Raw genomic sequence first — 21,109 nt, forward strand, 5'->3', positions numbered from 1 at the left:
CCTACCACTATAGGTCCACTGCATTTTGTTTATCCATTCATCAATTGATGGACATATGGATTGCTTCCACCTTTTGCCCACTGTGAAGTTTTGCTAAAAACATTCATATACAGGATTTTGATTGAGTTTGTTTTCAGTTCTGTGGGATGTACACCTAGGAGAACCAATTGCCAAGTCTTGTGGTAATTCTGATTAATTTTAGGAGGAACATCTATTTTCCAAACTGCACCATTTTATATTCCCACTTATAGAATGAAAGAGCTTCAGTTTCTGTACATCCTTATTGTTTTTTGAGTGAAGTCTCATTTTGTTTCCCAGGCTGGCTTTGAACTACTGGGTTCAAGTAATTCTCCTATCCTATCTCAGCACCACAAAACAAACAAATAAAATTATACAAGTTTTCTTATAAGGTTCTTATAGTTTTAAGTTCTTACATTTAAGTCTTTGATACATTTTTTTTAAAAGAGAGAGAATTTTTTAATATTTATTATTTTTTTAGTTTTTGGCCGACACAACATCTTTGTTTGTATGTGGTGCTGAGGATGGAACCCGGGCCACACATGTCAGGTGAGCACACTACCGCTTGAGCCACATCCCCAGCCCTTTGAAGTTAATACTCATGTATGGTGTTGGGTAGGGGTCCAACTTTTTTTGCATGTCTAATTGTCCAATCACCAGTTGTTGAAAAGCTAATCTTTTTCCATTCTAGTCCCTCTTAGAGAATAGAACTAGGAACAATATATACATCCATCTTTCTCTATATATTTTTCTTTTGGGAAAGAGTTCATATTAGCACTTTCAATTTCAATTCAACACCATGGGGTTCATTATATCCTTCCTATTGATGTCTCTGACACTGGAAAACTCAGCTCCCATTTTCTTCAACATATATGCTTAATCAATTTACCTACTTGCTTAATGTAATATATTATTGTTGTCTCCCTCCTTACCCTGGCACAAGATAATTTTCAATTCCCTGCCCCTCTCTCAGAAGGCTGGGAACTCTAAGGTTTTCATGTAATAATCCCAGCCACCAGGTACTATGCTACTCCATGTACCACCCCTTATCCCACATACAATATCCTACACATTGCAACTCAGATTATCAAATTAGAAAAAGAATTTCAAATTGCTATAACTCTATCAATGTAAATAGTTTATAAGGTAACACATGTGAGGATGACTATTCAGTTTTTTGCATAAATTTAAGATACTTCTTGTACTTGTAGATGGACACAATATCTTTATTTTATGTATTTATTTATATGTGGTGCTGAGGATTGAACCCAGTGACTCATGCATGCAAGGCAAGACCTCTACCTCTGAGCCCCAGCCCCAGCCCTTTTCTGTAAAATTTTAATCTAAACTATTTCCTTTCTGTGTTTCTTACCTCTGAGGTAATAGAGTTTAGGTTAAAATTCATGACTTCAGATGTAAATGTTTTAAGTTTGATGTGTCATTAAGACAGCCAACTGAAAATATCTAATAGGCAGGTGGAAATGGAGGTATGGTGGAGATATGGATTTATCTTTTAATGCATATAGGTAAGCAATGATAGAGAAGCCTATGAATCAATTTGAGAAAGGAAAGAGAAAAAAATAGAATATTAGAAACCAAATGAGTTAAAGAGGAATGAGCTACTGTGTTGAGAGATTCATCAAGGACAGGAAAACTATCTTTTTTTTTTGAGGGGGTACCAGGGATTGAACCCAGGGGTGCTTAACCAGTAAGCCATATCCCCAGCTCTGCCGCACGACCAGCACGCTGGCTTCATAGAAGAGGTTTGAAGCATAGAAGTTAACTAGTGAGATCAAAATAAACACACAAAACTCAATTTACCTTTTTCTTTGACCAGGTCTGAGATGGCCCTCCCTCTGGCTCCTGCCTCGGACCACCCAGTGGGGCAGCGAGACTTAATCAGGACTAGCAGGAGAGAGAGAGCACGCCAGGGAGTGGCCTTTTATTGGGGAACAAGAAATTCAGGAGAAAATTCCATCCAATGAAGGTAGAGGGGGACAGCATTCCAAGGTCAGGGTCAGTGATTGGTCTCAGGATCAATGGTCAGTCACACCCCCACACGGACAGGCCCTCACACCTAGAGAGGGTGGGGATTAGTTCGACACAGTTTAGCCAGAATGTCTCACACCCAATCAGGGAGGTGCCCAATCACGTGTGAGAATGGCTTCCCACACCCAGCCCTTTTTATTTTTTCATTTTGAGATAGGGCCTTGCTAAGTTGCTGAGCCTGGCCTCGAATTTGTGATCCTCCTGCCTCAGCCTCCAGAGTCACTGGGACTTCCAGCGTGTACTGCCACACCCAGCAGGAAAAGTATCTATTGGCTTTCACTCTGTGGAAGTCATTGATAATTTTGGTAGGAGAGTGATTTCAATGGCATGATGTGGGTAGAGGTCAGAAAGCAGTAAGTTGCATGTTTAGAAGAAAACAGAGGAGAGAACAAGTATGTTATTCCCATCAGAGTCTTGGATATGAATGAAAATGTAGACTCTGGGGTCCAGAAGAGGCTACAGGGTTGTACTGAAATTTAATATTCTGATAAAGGTAAGCCAGATTGGTGCCACTGGGAAAGTGATACCTTTCATTCATATTGCTATTCCTTGTGATATTGACATTTTAAAAAAGACTGAATACTGAACTAAAAGAAATCTTGGTGGTCATCTACTCTAATCTCTTTTTATATATGAAGAAAATGAAGCACAGAAAAGGAAAGGTACTTATGTTTAAGGTTGGCATGAAAAAATTCTCAGATCATTTTATTCTCCTCAGATTTTCTCTGTCACCCTTTTCTAAGTTCATAAATGGTATCATACTTCCTAGTTCTTTATTTAAAATTCACATTTTTAATTTTGTAATAATAATAGACTTACAGGAAGTTGCAAAAAATAGTACAGAGAGTCCCATGTACCCTTTACTCATTTTCCTCCAATGCTAAGGTCTTAATTGTAGTACAACTTCAAAATCAAAATAGTGACAATAGTATAATATTGCTAAATAGACTACAGAATTTATTAAGTTTTACCAGATTTTACATGCATTCATATCTGTATAAGTCTATGTATTTTAGCACAGGTATAGATTTATGTACTCAATACCATAATCGAGATACAAAACTATTCCATCAGCCCACAGGAACTCCTTGTGCCATCCTTGTATAATATATATGCCACACCCCAATTAGTCCCTGGCAACCATTAATCTATTCATTCTATAATTTTGTTATTTCAAAAATGTTATATGAACACTATTGTACAGTATGTGAACTTTCAAGATTCTTTTTTTTTTTGTCATTCACCACACATAATACCCCTGAGGTCCATTTACGTTATTGTTAATTTCATTACAGAGCAGTATTCCATGATATGGACAATTTGTTTAACCATTTACCCATTGCAGGACATCGGAGTTGTTTTCAGTTTGGGGATATTATTAATACAGTTGCTATGAAAATTATTGTATGAGCTTTTGTGCCAACATAGGTTTTCATTTCTCTGGGATAAATATCCAGGAAGGCAATTGCTGGTTTGTATGTTAATATGTTTAACTTCAAAAGAAATTTCCAATCTCTTTTCCAGAGTGGCTGTACCATTTTATAGTCCTATCATGAATATATGAGAAGTATAGTTTGTATCCTCAAAACCATTTTCTCTTTAACCATTCTAAAAAGTGTGTAAGTCATATATCATTGTGGTCATAATTTACATTCACTGATGACTTATGAAGTTCAACATCTTTTCATGTGATTACTTGCCATCCATATACCCTCTTTGATGAATGTTTATTCATATCTTTTGCTCATTTTCTAATTGGACTGTTTTTTTACTGTTGAGTTTTGAGCGCAATACTCCAAATTGATCAGATATTCTGTGGTTTGCAAATAATTTCTCTCAATCTGTAGCTTGTATTTTATTCTTCTTAAAAAATTTCTTACAGAATCAAACTTTTTAATTTTGATGAGGCTTAATATAGAAACGTCTTCTCTTATATATTGTGCTTTTGAAGTGAAATTGAAGAACTTTTCTCCTGAAGATTGTTCTCCTGTTTTTTTGTTTTGTTTTTTTTTACAAATGTTGTAGCTTTACATATTATATTTAAGTCCATGATACATTTTGAGGTAACTTTTATATAGAATTTTTAGTGAGGTTTAGGTTGAGGTTCTTTTTTTTTTCTTTCTTTTTTTTTTTTTAAATGTGTATTCAATTGCTTCAGCTTGATTTCTTCATTGAATTGTCTTTGTTATGTTTGTCAGATTAGTTTGGCATATTCGTATGGGTCTATTTCTAGGTTCTCTTCTGTTCCATTGTCTTATGTGTTTATCCCTCTGGCAACACTTTAACATCTTGATTACTGTAGCTTTCAGTCACACAATGTGAGTCCTCCAACTTTTTCTTCATCAAAATTGATTTAGCTTAATTAATTTTATACTGGATATTTTCTTCTGTCCTAAAAGGAAAGAAAAAGAATAGAGAAGAAATGGGCAGTTGAAACTTACATAAGTATGCTAAGAACAGTTAGGCAGTTCATGCAGATTTCTGGGTTCTACACCCTGAGACAGAGTTTGATCTCCAATTGTTTTTGATACAATTGGTTCTAGATTCTTTTAAAACAATAATATAGGGAGAAACAAGAAAAGAAAAACCAAAACTCAAAAGCAACCTTTATCACTGTTGTTGGGATTGAGGCTCTCTGTTTTCTTTGTTTTCAACCTCTTCCAATTCCCACTTTATTTAAACTCTTAAAAAGCGCTCTACCACTGACCTACAACCCCAGCCCCCCCCCCAAACTATTTTCTGAAGATGCATTATCATTTGTGTATGTACATGATACAAATAATATAATCAAACTTTTAAAAGTATGATTCTTATTACATTATAAATCCTAAATGTTTCTGGAAAAATACTTAGCAGAAATTTGTAGATAGACAGGTTCTTCTCAATAGTACTTTGCTTCAGAGTCAAATATGCTAGAACTCATCTATTTAAGAAGGACGGCTATATAGGTTCAACCTTTGGTAAGTGTATCAGAATATATATTGTAGAGATCAAGAAAGAAGACGTGAAGCTGGGTGCAGTGGTGCATGCCTGTAATCCCAGTGGCTCAGGAGTATGAGGCACGAGGATCGAGAATTCAAAGCCAGCTTCAGGAACTTAGGCCCTAAGAAACTCAGTGAGACCCTGTGTCTAAATATAAAAAAAGGCTGGTGATGTGGTTCAGTGATTGAGTGCCCCTGGGTTCAATCCTTGGTACAAAAAAAAAAAAAAAAAAAAAAGGAGGAGGAAGACATCAGACATATATTTCTTAATAAGGGCAAAGAATAGAGGTAAGATATTTTTTTAAAAAATTTTTTGGCAGACACAACATCTTTGTTTGTATGTGGTATTGAGGATCGAACCCGGGCCGCACGCATGCCAGGTGAGCGTGCTACCGCTTGAGCCACATCCCCAGCCCTAGAGGTAAGATATTGATGAGTTACCTATACTTCCTCCCACCAACCCTAGTATACTATTTACATTATAACTACAAAATAGAAACATAAAATACTCTTATTCCTTTAGCTGATTGTGTTTAGTGTGTAGGTATATGTGAAAATCAAAACTTTCAAGTTTAAAAAGGAGATAAAATAATCATTTAAAATTCATTCCCCAGATATTTTGCTCCAAGATATCCCTTGCCAATGATCTCCCACAGCCTTTTAAAAAATAACTTTCAGAGGAGGGTGTCAATTCGGTGGCAGCGACTTGGTAGCGACTTAGAACAAAGCAGCCCACGTGGGAAAAGAACATCAATCAGATGCCGGCGGAAATGCCTGTCAATCAGCCAGATCTCCTGACTAACGCCTGTCAATCAACAAGACCCTCTTGGCCAATCCTGGAGTTCAGCCAACTCCCCTGACCAACTCCAAGGGGGCAAGGGACCCTAGAAACACCTTTTCCTGTCCCAAGCCCTTCCCTTCCTGCTGTAAGCCCCATAAAAGTGCAGTCCAGTCGAGCTTCCACGAGGTTTCTCCTCAGACCCTTCCCCTGTCCCCTCTGTGGGTCTGATCGAGTTCCACCAGGAAGTGATATCTCAATAAAGCCTCCCCAACCTGATCTGACAGAGGGAATGGGGAAATGCTGGTGAATGAAATCTACTAAATTATACCATGTCTATATACAAATATACTGTAATGAATCCTTATATATAAAATCATATTGCACTAATTAAAATACTAATACTAAGAATAATGGAAAAGAGATCAGTAATGTAGAGCAAGCAGGTCAGGGGGAGGGAGTAGGGGAGAAAAGAGAAGGAACTAGGGAATGACATTGACCAAATTATGTTATGTGCATGTATAAATATGACATAATTAATCATATTATGTATAATTATAAAGCACCAATTAAAAATATAACCAATGAAATCATCTAGCATAAGCCTTTTTTTCCTTTTTTTGGTACCAAGGATTAAACGCAAGGGCATTGGCCACTGAGCCACATCCCCAGCCCTATTTTATATTTTATTTAGATATAGGGTACAGGGTCTCACTGAGTTGCTTAGCACCACACTAAGATGCTGAGGCTGGCTTTGAACTTGTGATTGTCTCAAGTCTTCTGAGCTGCTGGGATTACCAGTTTGTGCCACTGCTCCCAGCTTGCATATGCCCGTTTTAGGCTAGTTATAAGTAGGAAGGTTTCCTAAGCTCTAGTGAAATTTTTAGGATGGCATCTTATGTTTACTGCATGAATAAAACTTATCTATTGGGGTATAAAATATGCTATTCCATTGTCTGCTTACAAGTGAGGTGTGTGCATTTGGGGATGATGTTCAGTACAAAGTTAAAAAAAAAATGCTTTTTACCCCATTTGTCTCCTCCTTTATTCTAGGGAGTAAAGTTCTTGCATAAGTTCTTCTTTTTCTTGTTGTAACTCCTGCAAATGCTGTTGGTTTTGCTCCAATCTATCCTCCAACCACTGTAGGAGAGGCCCGCTGACTGCTGACATCTGACTGCACAGATTCTTGGTAAACACTTTAATAGGAAAAACACAGATTAAGTGGGTAGGGTGTGGCTGGAGGAGGTAGGCACTGGGACTGTGCCTTTGGAGTATATGTTTTATATTCGGCAAGTGGAGTCTCTTTCTCTGTTGCTGATCAGCATGTGAACTACCTCCCTCCAACACACTCTTCCAACATGATATTCTGCTTCACCTTGAGCCCCGAGGAATGGTGCCAGCTCTCTATGGACTGAGACCTGTGAAACCATGAGCCCTCAAATAAACGTTTCCTCCTCTACAATTGTCTTTGTCAGGTCTTTTGGTCACAGCAATAAACAAGGCTGACTAAAACATAAATCTTACCTGAACCATTATGGATCTTGGTTACTGAGTCCAGATGTGTAAGGCTAAAGGGATAAAATAGCTACAGTTAGTAGCAAAGAAGCACTAAAGGAAAACAAAATGGTTTCGTACAAAATGAAAACTGTGGGAGTCCAACCTCCCACATGACTGAGTTAACTCCCCTGCTGGACGATGTGGCATCAGACACCCAAGCTGCTAGACTGCCCGACTCTTCTAGGGTTCGAGTGACTTGTGTCTTCCTGCCCAGGCTTCTCTTCCTTACAGCCCCATGGGTGAAGCTATGCTCACCTGTTCCTTTGTAATATAACCCCTTGCCCTGTTTAGGGTAGAATCTTCCATGGAAGTGCCTTGTGTGTGTCCCCTCCTCTTACTGTGCCCTTGGGTGTGGCCTACCCAGGTGTCAGTCAACCTGCTGACAGTGGCCATCATGAAGATAGACTCAGCCCCTGAAACCTGACCCCTTGCCTCATTTGAATAGCTTCTCCTCAATAAAAGGGGTCAGCATGTGCTCTCGCTCTCTCTCTTTCTGCGGACCCTTAAGGTCAGAGGAGCCATCACAGCAACCCCAAAGAAAAAGGTATTTGTGTCTCTTGTTTTCCTGGAGTGAGCCTTGAGCCTTTTAGTCGCGAACAGAAACCTGGCAATAAACAACCCAGGCCTTTGCATGATATTCAAGTTCCCATTATTATTATTTTTTAAATTTGAGATGGGGCCTTCTGAAGTTGCTGAGGCTGGCCTTGAACTCACAATCCTCCTGCCTCAGTCTCCCAAGCAGCTGGGATTACAGGTGTGTACCAACATGCCAGGCTCCCATTGTTATTATTCATTTTTAAATGATTTGGGGGATGTGATTTTATTTAAGTCACTGCTTCTCACTCACTGAAGCCTTGATATAATACATGTTCATTGCACAAGACCCAGTGCTTGCTAACAGAGATACTAAGATGTTGTAGTTTATCTTGTTTTCATAACCAAAAAGAAAAATATCCTACCCCTTGTATGATCCAAAGAAGATTGTTATCCTACAGTATAAGAAACATGGTTAGGGACTGTTATAAAGCTTTCTCAGAGAGAGATGAAAGACAAGGGAATCATGTGAGTTGAGATGCTACAGATAAAAAGACTAGGCCTCAAGAAGTAGAAAAGAGGGACAAAGACAGGCTCTACCTGTGAATCCTCCTATATGCATCCTGTTCCTCCTGACAAAGGATCTTGGGCAGCTCCACTGCTGATTCAAGGCATACTTTTCCAATGGTGACATGGGGTACAATATGGATTGGAATTTCAATTCTTTCATACCTGCAAGGCAACCAGTTCAGGTCAGGTTTTTTTTTTTCTTTTTTAGTGAGAGAGGGGAGAGAGCGAGAGCGAGAGCAAGAGAGAGAGAGAGAGAGAGAGAGAGAGAGAGAGAGAGAGAGAGAGAGAGAGAGAATTTTTAATATTTATTTTTCAGTTTTCGGCGGACACAACATCTTTGTTTGTATGTGGTGCTGAGGATCGAACCCGGGCCGCACGCATGCCAGGTGAGCACGCATGCCAGGCGAGCGTGCTACCGCTTGAGCCACATCCCCAGCCCTCAGGTCAGTTTTTAATCCTTAGATATAATCAGAAGTTCTGTATAGTTTTTTAATTGACTCTAGGATATGGCATACTTCAAAGATTGACTCCATCAGATTCATAAACGGTCACTTGTTCTAACTCAGTGTTCACTAGCAGCCCTCATTTCCCACTATCTCCTGGGGGAAAAGGTAAGAAATACACATATACTTGCATTTTCATGCTACAGTGCAAGAACCAGGTATATATGTTACTAAGACCAACCAATTCACCTCTACATACTTCTCATATTAAATACACCTAAACTCTTGGGCTCAGCAGAGAATCCAGGTTGAGGACACTTGCTATAAAGAGGCCCATTGGTACATGGTGATAAAGCAGAATAAGATCTAATTCCCTGTTCTCTTTCCCACACAAGAACATGTGATTACGTCCCATAGCACAACCTAAATGGAGCACAAATATTAAGGAATTACAACCTTCTCTCCCCTCCCCATAACCATGTAGTCAGGAAAAAATTCATGAAAGAACATGCCATATCTGCTATATGCTTTTTGTTTTAGCACCAGGGATTGAACTTAGGGGTGCTTTACCACTGAATCACATCCACAGCCCTTTCCATTTTTTATTTTGAGACAGGGTCTTGCTAAGTTGCTTAGGGCCTTGCTAAGTTGCTGAGGCTGGCTTTCAACTTGTGATCCTCCTGCCTCAGCCTCCAGAGATGCTGGAATTACAGGTATGTGCCAGGTGCTTTGAAGAAGGCTCTTTGGAATACTACAGAGTGACTATCATTGCTGATGGTTCCAACAATATTGAAGAAGTCAGTCTACAAGTATTCATTTGAGTTTGTCAAGAGCATGATCAGAAATGATTCCAGTAGTCTACTGGCTCTGGATATACATCATCTTAATAAATTGCTAGAGGAAGCTTTTGCAGCTTCTGTTAGTTTACTTGATACTATAATATGAGAACCAAGGAAGGTAGAGATCTGCTTCTGTTAATGAACTAGATTTTGGACCAAATAAAAGAGCATTTGTTATATAAATCATTGGAAAAACTACTGATTCAATCAGGTCAATAAATGGGAAAGCAAGAAAATCCAGAGATATGAACTTCAGAGTTTAAGACAATTTTCCTGGAAAGGTACTTTCTGATTCCAGAGGAGGTAATTTATTTATTTACTTTTTAATATTTTATTTTTTAGTTACAGTTGGGCACAATACCTTTATTTATTTATTTATTTATTTTTATGTGGTACTGAGGATTGAACCCAGGGCCTTGCACATGCTAGGCGAGCGCTCTACCAATGAGCCACAACCCCAAATTCCAGAGGATGAAATTTAAAGGATAAAAAGTTCAAGAGAGTTTTTATAACGCAAGAGTGCTGTAGATACAATGGCAATTTTAAATGAATCATGATCACGAGATGGACCTGAGTAGAGACCAGTAGTGATACTTCTTCCTGTCTTGCATCTGACTTATCTCGGGGCATAGACAGCTTTGCTTGGGTAAGCAGAAACCAGTGTGGATTTTAACAATCATGCATGTGTATGTGACAGACTGCAATCTGCAGAAGCCCTAAACACAGAATTAACTCTCCTTCCTGTCCATTTTGACCAACAGGACTTGCTAAGAATGTGGAATCCTAGGATGTTGGGATTTATGTTAAAAAGCAGATAAATCTTCATTATTTCATGTTTTTTAGCTCTAAAATTCCTGTTAGGAGGTGGAAAATGGATAATCATAGGGCAGAACTTACTCTGTGCTTGTATTCCAGGAAACCAAAGTAAACCAAAAAATAACTAAAGTAGCAACACAGTTCCGACATAGACAATCTCTGATTGGATGGAAGTGATAAGCTTCTTATCTGAGCTGCATGATATAAGAAAGGGCACACCTCTCCAGGAAATAGTATTTAGTCTAATATCTAGTTTACTTAATAATTAAGGATATTTATGTACCAAACATTAGAGCTCCTAAATATAAAGAAGCAAAGTTTGACAGAATTGATGGTAGAATTAGAAATATAATAATAGCAAGAGATTTAATACCTAAATTTCAAAAATGGATAATACAATAAGACAGAAGGTAAATAAGAAAGTAGAGGATTTTGACAACACTATATACCAATTGAGCCTAATGGACTATACAGAACAAGCCAATGAACAACAAAAGGATACATAGTCTTCTAAAGTGTACATGGAACTCTCTTTGGGATAGACCACATGTGAGACCACAAAGCAAGTCTTAATAAATTTTAACACTGAAATTATAGAAATTATCTTTCCTAATCACAGTCTAAGGAAATGAGGAATGAAGAGCTAGAGGAAACTAGAAAATCCACAGAAGTGTAAATTAAACAGAATTAAACACATTGCTTTTAACCAATATGTTAAAAGAAAAATCATATGATGAAACCATGAATCAAATGAAAACCTAAAAAGGCAACATAGTAAGCCTCATGTGATGAAGAAAAGGCAGGTCTAAGAGCAAATCACAATATTACTTTTATAACTGTGAACATGTACATTAAAAAAGAAATCTCAAATCAATAATCTAACTTTACACCTCAAGCAAGTAGACACAGAAGAACAAAATAAACCTAAAGCAAGCAGAAAGAAATAGTAAAGATTAGAGATTAAAGGAATAGAGAATAGAAAATCAATAGAAATATCCCTGATTGAGTTAGATGCAAAAAAATCTTTAATAAAATATCAGCAAATCATATGTAATAACATTAAGAAATTGTATAAAAAATAGAAATCATCTGATGCTAAAAGATTTTCCTTAATGACTAAATTGGTTTTATTCCAGGGATGCAAGTATGGTTTAACATACTCAAATCAATAAATATAATTAGTCACATAAATAGAATTAAGGACAAAAATCACTTAGGCATCTAAACATATTCAGAGAAAATCTCTGACAAAATTCAGCACTCATTTACAATAAAAACATTAGAGAAACTAGGGATGGAAGGAACTTATTCCAACATTACAAAGGCTATATACAAAAAACCTCAAAGCTAACCTCATATAGTGCTAGAAATTATAGTCAGAGGAATTAGGCAAGAAAAGGAAATATAAGGGATAAAAACAGAAAAGGAAGAAGTCAAGTGATCACTGTTTACAAATGATATGATCCTATACCTAGAAGATCCAAGAAGCTCCACCAAAACACTGCTAGAGCTAATAAACAAATTCAGCAAAGTAGCAGGTTACTAAATCAACATACAAAAATCAATAGTTTTCCTATATATCAACAATCAATCTCCTGAGAAAGAAATCAGGAAAATCATCCCACTCACAATAGCCTCAAAAGAAACAACAACAACAACAACAAACCCTAGGACTAAATCTGACCAAGGAGGTGAAAGACCTCTACAATGAAAACAGAACACTGAAGAAAGAAATTGAAGAAGACCTCAGAAGATGAAAAGACCTCCCATGTTCATGGACAGGCAGAATGAATATTGTTAGAATGGCCGTACTACCAAAAGCAATATACAGATTCAACACAAAGCCTATCCAAGGAACAATGACATTCTTCCGATAACTAGGAAAAAAGTCTCCTAAAATTCATTTGGAAGAATCAAAGACCCAGAATAGCCAAAGAATACTGAGCTAAGCCAGCCATGCTGGAGGCATCACAATAACTGACTTTAAGTGATACTACAGAGCTATAGTAAGAACACTGCATGGTACTGCCATACAAACAGATACATTGACCAGTGGTACAGAACAGAAGACACAGAGACAAACCCACATAGAAACCGTCATCTGATCCTTGACAAAGGTGCCAAAAACATACACTGGAGAAAAGACAGCCTTTTAACAAATGGTGCTGGGAAAACTGGTTAGCCATATGTTGAAGAATGAGACTAGACACTTACCTCTCACCCTGCATAAAAAAATCAGCTCAAAATGGATCACAGACCTAAGAGTTAGACCACAAACTATGCAACTCCTTGAAGAAAATGTAGCGTCCACAGTCCCATATAGGTACAGGCAACAACTTTCACTGAGAAAATAATGTCAAGAGTTAGTAAATGGGATGGCATCAAATTTAAAAACTTCTGCATGACAAAGAAAAAATCTATGGGAGAAAGTCTCTGCTAATTACTCTTTGGATAGAGGATTAATATTCGGAATACATAAGAAATTAAAAACAAAAACAAAAACAAATAATCCAATTAACAAATGAGCAAATGAACTAAACAGACACTTAAAAGAAGAAATAAAAGGGCCAACAAATATATGAAAACATGTTTAACATCATTAACAACTGGGGAAGTGCAAATCAAAACTATATGGAGATCTCATCTTATTTCAGTTAGAAAGGCAGCCATCAAGAATACAAACAATAATAAATGCCAAAGAGGATGTAGAGAAGAAGGAACACTTTTACACTGTGATGAGATTGTACATTAGTATAAGTACTATGGAAATCACTGTGGAGGTTCTTCAAAAGAATAAGAAGAAAACCACCATGGGACCCAGCTACACAACTCCTTGGCATTTATCCTAAAGAATTAAAGTCATCTTACTATAGCGATACATGCATGCTCATGTTTATAGCATCACAATTCACAATAGCCAAACTATGGAACCAGCCTAGGTGTTCATCAACAGATGAATGGATAAAGAAAATGTAGTATGTATACACAATGAATTTTATTGAGCCATAATGAAGAATGAAATTATGTCATTTGCAGGAAAATGGATGGAACCTGAGAGCATCATGTTAGGTGAAATAAGCAAAACTCAGATAATCAAGGGTCATACTTTTCTCTCACCTGTGGGAGCCAAAGAGGTAAAAGGAAAAGAATGGAAAATTTTTGCTGGGAATAGAAATAACTAGTAAATGTAGAAGGAATGACAGAATCAGAATACTATCATTTGACAACCACTTTAGTAATGAATAATTTAGGAAAGATCATCACTTAATGCTAAAATTCCTCCCAAGAATCTTAAAGAAAAAATACTATAAATAGAGATAAAGAAGGTTACTGTATAATAATCAAGTGATCAATTCAATAAGGAGATAAAACAATTGTAAATGTATATGCTCTTAATGCCAGAGCACCCAATTTTATAAAACAAATACTATTGTAACTAAAGGGTGAGATAGGATCCAATACCATAATACTGTACTTTTATCAATGGACAGATAATCCAGATAAAAATCAACAAAAACCTCAAAGTTGAACTATACTATATATCAAATGGATTTAACAGACATTAACAGGACATTTCATCTAATAGCTGCAGAATACATGTTCCTTTCTTTAGCACATGAAACATTCTTTAGTGTATATGTACATATATTCTCTCTCTCTCTCCCTCCCTTCCACACACACACACACACACACACACACACACACACACACACACACACACAGAGAGCCACAAAACAAGTCAACAAATTTTAATAATCATATCATGGCCAGGTATAGTGGTGAACTCCTGTAATCCCAGCAGTTTGGGAGGCTGAGGCATGAGGATTGTGAGTTCAAAGCCAGCCTCAGCAACTTAGCAAGGTGCTAAGCAACTCAGTGAGACCCTGTCTCTAAATAAAATACAAAAAAGGGCTGGGGATGAGACTCAGTAGTTGAGTGCCCGAATTCAATCCCAGATAACAAAATAAATAAATAAATAAAGTAAATAAATCATATCATGTATCATCTCTGACTATCATGAAATAAAACTAGAAATCAACAACAAAAGAAAGTTTAAAAGCTATCCAATTTCACAGAGACTTAACAAGTTGCTACTTAATGAACAATGAGTCAACTGAAGCAAAACAAAATTTAAACATTTCTTGAAAAAAATGAAAATGGAAATAAAAAAAATTATTGGTAGAAATATTTCAAGAGCCAGGAATGGTGGCACATGCTTGTAATCCCAGCAGCTCTGGAGGTAGGAGGATGGAGAGTTCAAAGCCAACCTCTGCAAAACAGTGGCACTAGACAACTCAGTGACACCCTGTCTCTAAATAAAATACAAATAGGAGGCTGGGGTTGTGGCTCAGCAGTACAGTGCTTGCCTAGCGCATGGAAGGTCCTAGGTTCAGTCCTCAGCACCACATAAAAATAAACAAATAAAACAAAGGTATTTTGTCTAACTATAGCTAAAAGAATATTTTTAAAAAAGAAATATTTCAAATAACCTGACTATGCATCTCAAGGACCTAGGAAAGCAAAATTAGAAGAAAAATAACAAATATCAAAGTAGAAAGAAATGAGACTAAAAAATTAAAGTAAAAAATAAGAAAATTAGTGAAAGAAAGAGGTGTTTTTAAAGAACATAACCAAAATCAACAAAATTTTAGCTAGACTAACAAAGCAAAAACAGAGAAGACCCAAGTAAATATTTTTTTTAATATTTAATTTTTAGTTGTAGTTGGACACAATACCTTTATTTTATTTATTTATTTTTATGTGGTGCTGAGGATCTAACCCAGGGCCTTGAACATGCTAGGTAAGTGCTCTACCGCTGAACCACAACCCCAGCCCTACAAGTAAATAAAATTAAAAATGAAAAAGGAGACATTACAAATGATATCACAGAAATGCAAAACAGCATTAGAGACTATTATAAATTCATGCCAACAAATTAGTAAACTTAGAAGAAATAGATAAATTTCTGAATACATAACCTATCAAATTTGAATAATGAAGACAGAAAACCCCAACAGATAAATAGTGAGTAGTGATGTTTAATCCATAATAAAATTTCTCAACAAATAAAGGTCCAGGACTGGATGGTTTCACTGCTGAGTTCTACCAAACTTTTTTTTTAAATATAAATTTTTATACCTTTATTTATTTATTTTTATGTGGTGCTGAGGATCAAACCCAGGGCCTTGCATGTGCTAGGGAAGTGCTCTACCACTGAGACACAACCTCAGCCCTCTATCAAATTTTTAAGAAAGAACTAATACCAATTCTTCTATTCTGTTCCATAAAATTAAATGGAGGGAATTCTTCTAAATTCATTTTATGAGGTGACTATTATCCTGATACTGAAATCACATAAAGACACAGAGAGAGAAAGAGAGAGAAACTATTATCGTGATGTCTCAAATAAAAGTAGATGTAAAAGTTCTCAATAAAATACCAGCAAACTGAGTTCAACAGCATATCAAAAAGATCATTATGATTAAGCTAGATTTTGCTCAAGCATATAAAGATCATTAAACATATACAATTCATTTTTTTAAAGAGAGAGTGAGAGAGAGAGAAGGAGAGAGATAGAATTTTTAATATTTATTTTTAGTTTTTGGTGGACACAACATCTTCGTTTGTATGTGGTGCTGAAGATCAAACCCGGGCCACACGCATGCCAGGCGAGCACACTACCACTTGAGCCACATCCCCAGCCCAAACATATACAATTCAATAAATTAATTCAATACTTTACATCAACAAAATGATGGACAAAAATCATATCTATTTCTGGAGATGGAGAAAAAACTTTTTTAAAGTATTTTTTTAGTTGTCAATGGACCTTTGTTTATTTATATGTGGTGCTGAGAACTGAACCTAGTGCCTCACCTGTGCTAGGCAAGTGCTCTACCACTGAGTGGATAACCCCAGCCTGAGAAAAAGCATTTTTTATCTACACTGAACAAATTGACTGCAGAAGCAACACCTCAATACAATAAAGACTAGCTATAAGAAACCCACAGGGGGGCTGGGGATGTGGCTCAAGTGGTAGTGCGCTCGCCTGGCATGCACGAGGCATTGGGTTCGATCCTCAGCACCACATAAAAAAATAAATAAATAAAGATTAAAAAAAAGAAACCCACAGAATGGTTGGAGTTGTGACTCAGTGGTAGAGTGCTCGCCTAGCATGCACAAGGCACTGGGTTCGATCCTTAGCACCACATAAATGTAAAATAAAGATATTGTATCCACCTAAAGCCTTAAGAATAAATATTTTAAAAAGAAACCCACAGAAAACATCATAGTAGCATGATGAATCTAGAATAAGACAGGGTGTGCACTCTCACCACTAATATTCAACATGGTACTGGAAACAGCTAGAGCAATTGGAAAGACAAAAAAAGAAGAGGCATAACAATAGAAAGGAAGGAAGTCAAATTATCCCTGTTGCAGATGACATGATTCTAATACAAAAAAACTAAAGACTAAAGGACTATTATAACCAATAAAAAATCGAGTAAACTTGCAGAATACAAAATCAATTTACAAAAATCAGTAGCATTTTTATACATCAATAACAAGACTGCTGAGAAAGAAAGCATGAAAGGAATCCCATTTATGATAATTACCAAAAAATAAAATACATAGGAACAAATTTAGCCAAGAAAGTAAAAACATCTACCATGAAAATTATAAAACTCTGATGAAAGAACTTGAAGGATACATACAAATAAAGAATAGGAAGGACTTACCATGTTCATGGTTTAAAGAATATTGTTAAATTGTTCATATATCCCAAAGCAATTTACAGTCAATGCAATACAAAATACTAATGACATTTTTCACAGAACTAGAAGGGACAATCCTAAAATTTATATGGAAGCACAAAAGACTTCTAATAGCCAAAACAATCTCTCTTTTTTTTTGGTACTAGGGATTGAACTCAGGGGCATTCAACCACTAAGTCACATTCCCACCCTATTTTGTATTTTATTTATTTATGTATTTATTTTAAACATTTATTTTTTTTTTTTTAAAGAGAGAGTGATACAGAGAGAGAGAGAGAGAGAGAGAGAGAGAGAGAGAGAGAGAGAGAGAGAGAGAATTTTTTAATATTTATTTTTTAGTTATCGGCGAACACAACATCTTTGTTTGTATGTGGTGCTGAGGATTGAACCCGGGCCGCACGCATGCCAGGCGAGTGCGCTACCGCTTGAGCCACATCCCCAGCCCGAAACATTTATTTTTTATTTGTAGTTGGACACAATATCTTTGTTTTATTTATTTATTTTTATGTGGTGCTGAGGATTGAACCCAGGGCCTCGCATGTGCTAGGTGAGCACTCTACCACTGAGCCACAATCTCAGCCCCATATTTTGTATTTTATTTAGAGACAGGGTCTCAGTGAGTTGCTTAGTACCTCACTTTTGCTGAGGCTGGCTTTAAACTCGTGATTCTCCTGCCTCAGCCTCCTGAGCCACTGGGACTACATGCGTGCACCACCACACCCAGCTGCCAAAGCAGTCTTGAGCAAAAAGAAAGTAAAGGCATAACACTTGACACATACTTGACTTCAAAATATACTACAAAAGTACAGTAACTAAAATAGCACAATACTGGCATAAAAGTGGTCACACATACCATTGAATAAGTGAGTGCCCCGAAACATCTTTACACATCTATAGCCAACTAATTTTAAACAAGGGTGCTAAGAACAAACATTGGAAAAAGGAAAGTCTTTTTCATTCCTAGTACTGGGAAAATTAGGTATCCATTTACAGAAGAATGAAACTAGAATCTGTCCTTTTATCACCTACAAAAACAGATCCAAGATGGATCAAAGACCTAAACTGAAACTTCTAGAAGAAAATATAGGGGAAACATAGCAGTGCATTAGAATAGGTCCGGATTTTTTTTTTTTTGACAAAATCTCAAATGTATAGGAAACAAAAGCAAAAATAGACAAATAGAATTTCATCAAACTAAAAAGCTTCTGCAGCAAAGGAAAAATTATCAGAGTGAAGACACATTCTAAAGAATGGGAGAAAATATCTGAAAACTATACATCTGACAAAGGGTTAATACTCAAAATATTAAGGAACTCAAAAGGGAATGACTCAGTTTTTTAAGTGGGCAACAGATCTAAATAAATATTTCCCCAAAGAAGATGACATATGGATGGCCAAGATGTGTATGAAAAAATAATCAACATCATCAATCATTAGGAAATGCAAATCAAAACCAGTGAATTATCAACTCAGTCCACTAAGAACAGCTATTATCAAAAGATAGCAAGTGGTGGCAAGAATATGGGAAAAAGGGAACTCTTGCAAACTGTTGATTAGAATGTAAGTTAGTGCAGTCACCATGAAAAACAGTATTGAGGTTCCTAAAAGCTTAAAAATAGAATACGTGTGTGTGTGTGTGTGTGTGTGTGTGTGTATACCTCCCATAGATTTCACACCTAGGTGCATATCCAAAGGAAATGAAATCAGTATTTTGAAAAGACATCTGCATTCCTATGTTTACTGCAGCACTATTCGTAATAGCCAAGATATGGAATCAACCTAAATGTGCATCAACTGATGAATGTGGTATGTATACTCAATAGGATACTAATCAGCCATAAAAAGAATGAAATCCTATTATTTGTAACAACATGGATGAACTAGAATATATTACGTTAAGTGAAATAAGACATGCACAAAAAGATTAGTACTATATGATCTCACTCATACTTGGAATCTAGAAAAGTTGATTTTGGCCACTCATGGGAGAAAGAAAAGCACAAAGAAATAATCTGTTGGATGCAGCAATGAAGAAATGGTTGGAGAAGTAGAACTGGACACCATTCTGCAGTGGGTTTGACTGGGGAAGGTGAAGAAATGATGTTAGACCATTATTTTAAGACCTCTAAGTATTGCCAGGTGCATGCCTATAATTCCAGTGGGTTGGGAGACTGAGGCAGGAAGATTGCAGGTTCAAAGTCAGCCTCAGCAAATTAGTGAGGCCATAAGCAACTTAGGAAGACCCTGTCTCAAAATAAAATAAAAGGGCTAAGGATGTGGCTCAGTGGAAAAGCAGCTCCACTTGATACCAAAAAAAAAAAAAAACCAAAAAACAAAAAAAAACTGATCTCATAAAATGTGAAAGTAAAATGCTGGGAACCAGAGGTTGGGGAAAGTGGGGACTGGGTGAGGTTGATCAATGGGTACTAAGTAACAAGAAGCTCTGGGGTACTATTGCACAGTATCATGACTAGAGATAACAATTATGGACTATAAAAAAACTAGAAGAATAGAACAATTATGCACTGTCTATTGCAAAAAGAAGAAAGGATATTGAATGTTTTTACTATGAAGAAATTATAGATATTTGAGGAGACAAATATGTTTAACCTTATTTAAGGATTACATAATGTATACATGTATCAAAACATCACATGGTACTGTCTTAGAATGTAAATTAGTGCAGCCACCATGGAAAACATATATATATGTAATTTTTTTTTTGCAGTGTTCAGAATTGAACCTAGGGCCTTATGCATTCTAGTCAAGCACTGTACCCCTAAATCACACCCCTATCCTTTCTATTATTTATTTATTTGAGAAATAGGGTCTCACTAAGTTGCCCACACTAGTCTCAAATTCCAGACTCAAGCAATCCTCCTGCCTCAGCCTCCCAAGTAGCAGGGTCTAAAGGCATATGCTATCAAAGCCAACTAATAAGTATAATTATCATGTGCTTATGTATCACTTTATTTTTTTTTGAAAATACAGCACATTACTAGTAAAACTGGTGACATTTGTATAGCCATTTGAAACTATGGATTAGATAACAATATTGTATGAAAAAAGGACATTCTGGTTATGTAAAAGAAACGTCCTTTTTCTTTAGTGAATACATAAGGAAATACCTACTGAAGGGGCATCACGTATGCAATTTCTCTCAAATTGTTAAAAAATATTTACACATATAAAAAGAAAAATAATGTATTTTGGTACTATAATTACAACTTTTCTGTAAGTCTGAAATTATTTCAAAACAGAAATGTTAAAGAATAGTAAGAGTAAAGACAAAAAGAATCAAAACAGTAAGGACAATTGAAAAACAGGGAAAAAAAAAACAGATAAGAAAAAACCCCAATCAATCTAATACATGTCAGGAAAGAAGAAAACATGGTAAACACACAGCAAAAAAAGATGATAGCAGAAATATATCACACAATAATAATAAAATGAATACATTACACTCACCTATTAATAGATGTTCTGATTGTTTAAAACCGAATAACTCAAGATCTTGCTATATTTTATAAAAGACATACCTGAAATAAAATAACTGAGGAAGGTTGAAATTAAGGGAATAGAAAAAGTTATAACAGGCAAACAAATGCTAATCAGAAGAACAGGCAGTGGCAGAGAGTAGTGCCTATCCCAAATGTCCATTCTCACCTTCCTCCTGGTAACAGAATGCCGATTTTTATTCAAGATAGACCTACCTGAAGTAAAAGACCAGATTTTACAGCCTCTCTGG

The 21,109-nt window shown here is 36.4% G+C and overlaps 1 protein-coding gene across 6 annotated transcripts in view; it reads right to left on the reverse strand.

Moving 5' to 3' along the window:
- Positions 1-2,836: 2,836 nt before the first annotated feature.
- The window catches only part of Brcc3 (BRCA1/BRCA2-containing complex subunit 3), a 40,082-nt gene continuing 21,809 nt past the window's right edge, over positions 2,837-21,109 (reverse strand). For all 6 annotated transcript variants that reach the window (XM_078034022.1, XM_078034020.1, XM_078034019.1 and 3 more), the window contains 4 exons: positions 8,518-8,649; positions 7,351-7,394; positions 6,854-7,022; positions 2,837-4,459 (listed from right to left, as the gene is read on the reverse strand). In XM_078034022.1, the coding sequence (XP_077890148.1) occupies positions 6,871-7,022; positions 7,351-7,394; positions 8,518-8,649 (328 nt within the window). In that variant the 3' untranslated portion in view covers positions 2,837-4,459; positions 6,854-6,870. The remainder of the gene's footprint in view (positions 4,460-6,853; positions 7,023-7,350; positions 7,395-8,517; positions 8,650-21,109) is intronic.

The sequence above is a fragment of the Ictidomys tridecemlineatus genome, chromosome X (assembly GCF_052094955.1).
Source record: "Ictidomys tridecemlineatus isolate mIctTri1 chromosome X, mIctTri1.hap1, whole genome shotgun sequence".
NCBI lineage: Eukaryota > Metazoa > Chordata > Mammalia > Rodentia > Sciuridae > Ictidomys > Ictidomys tridecemlineatus.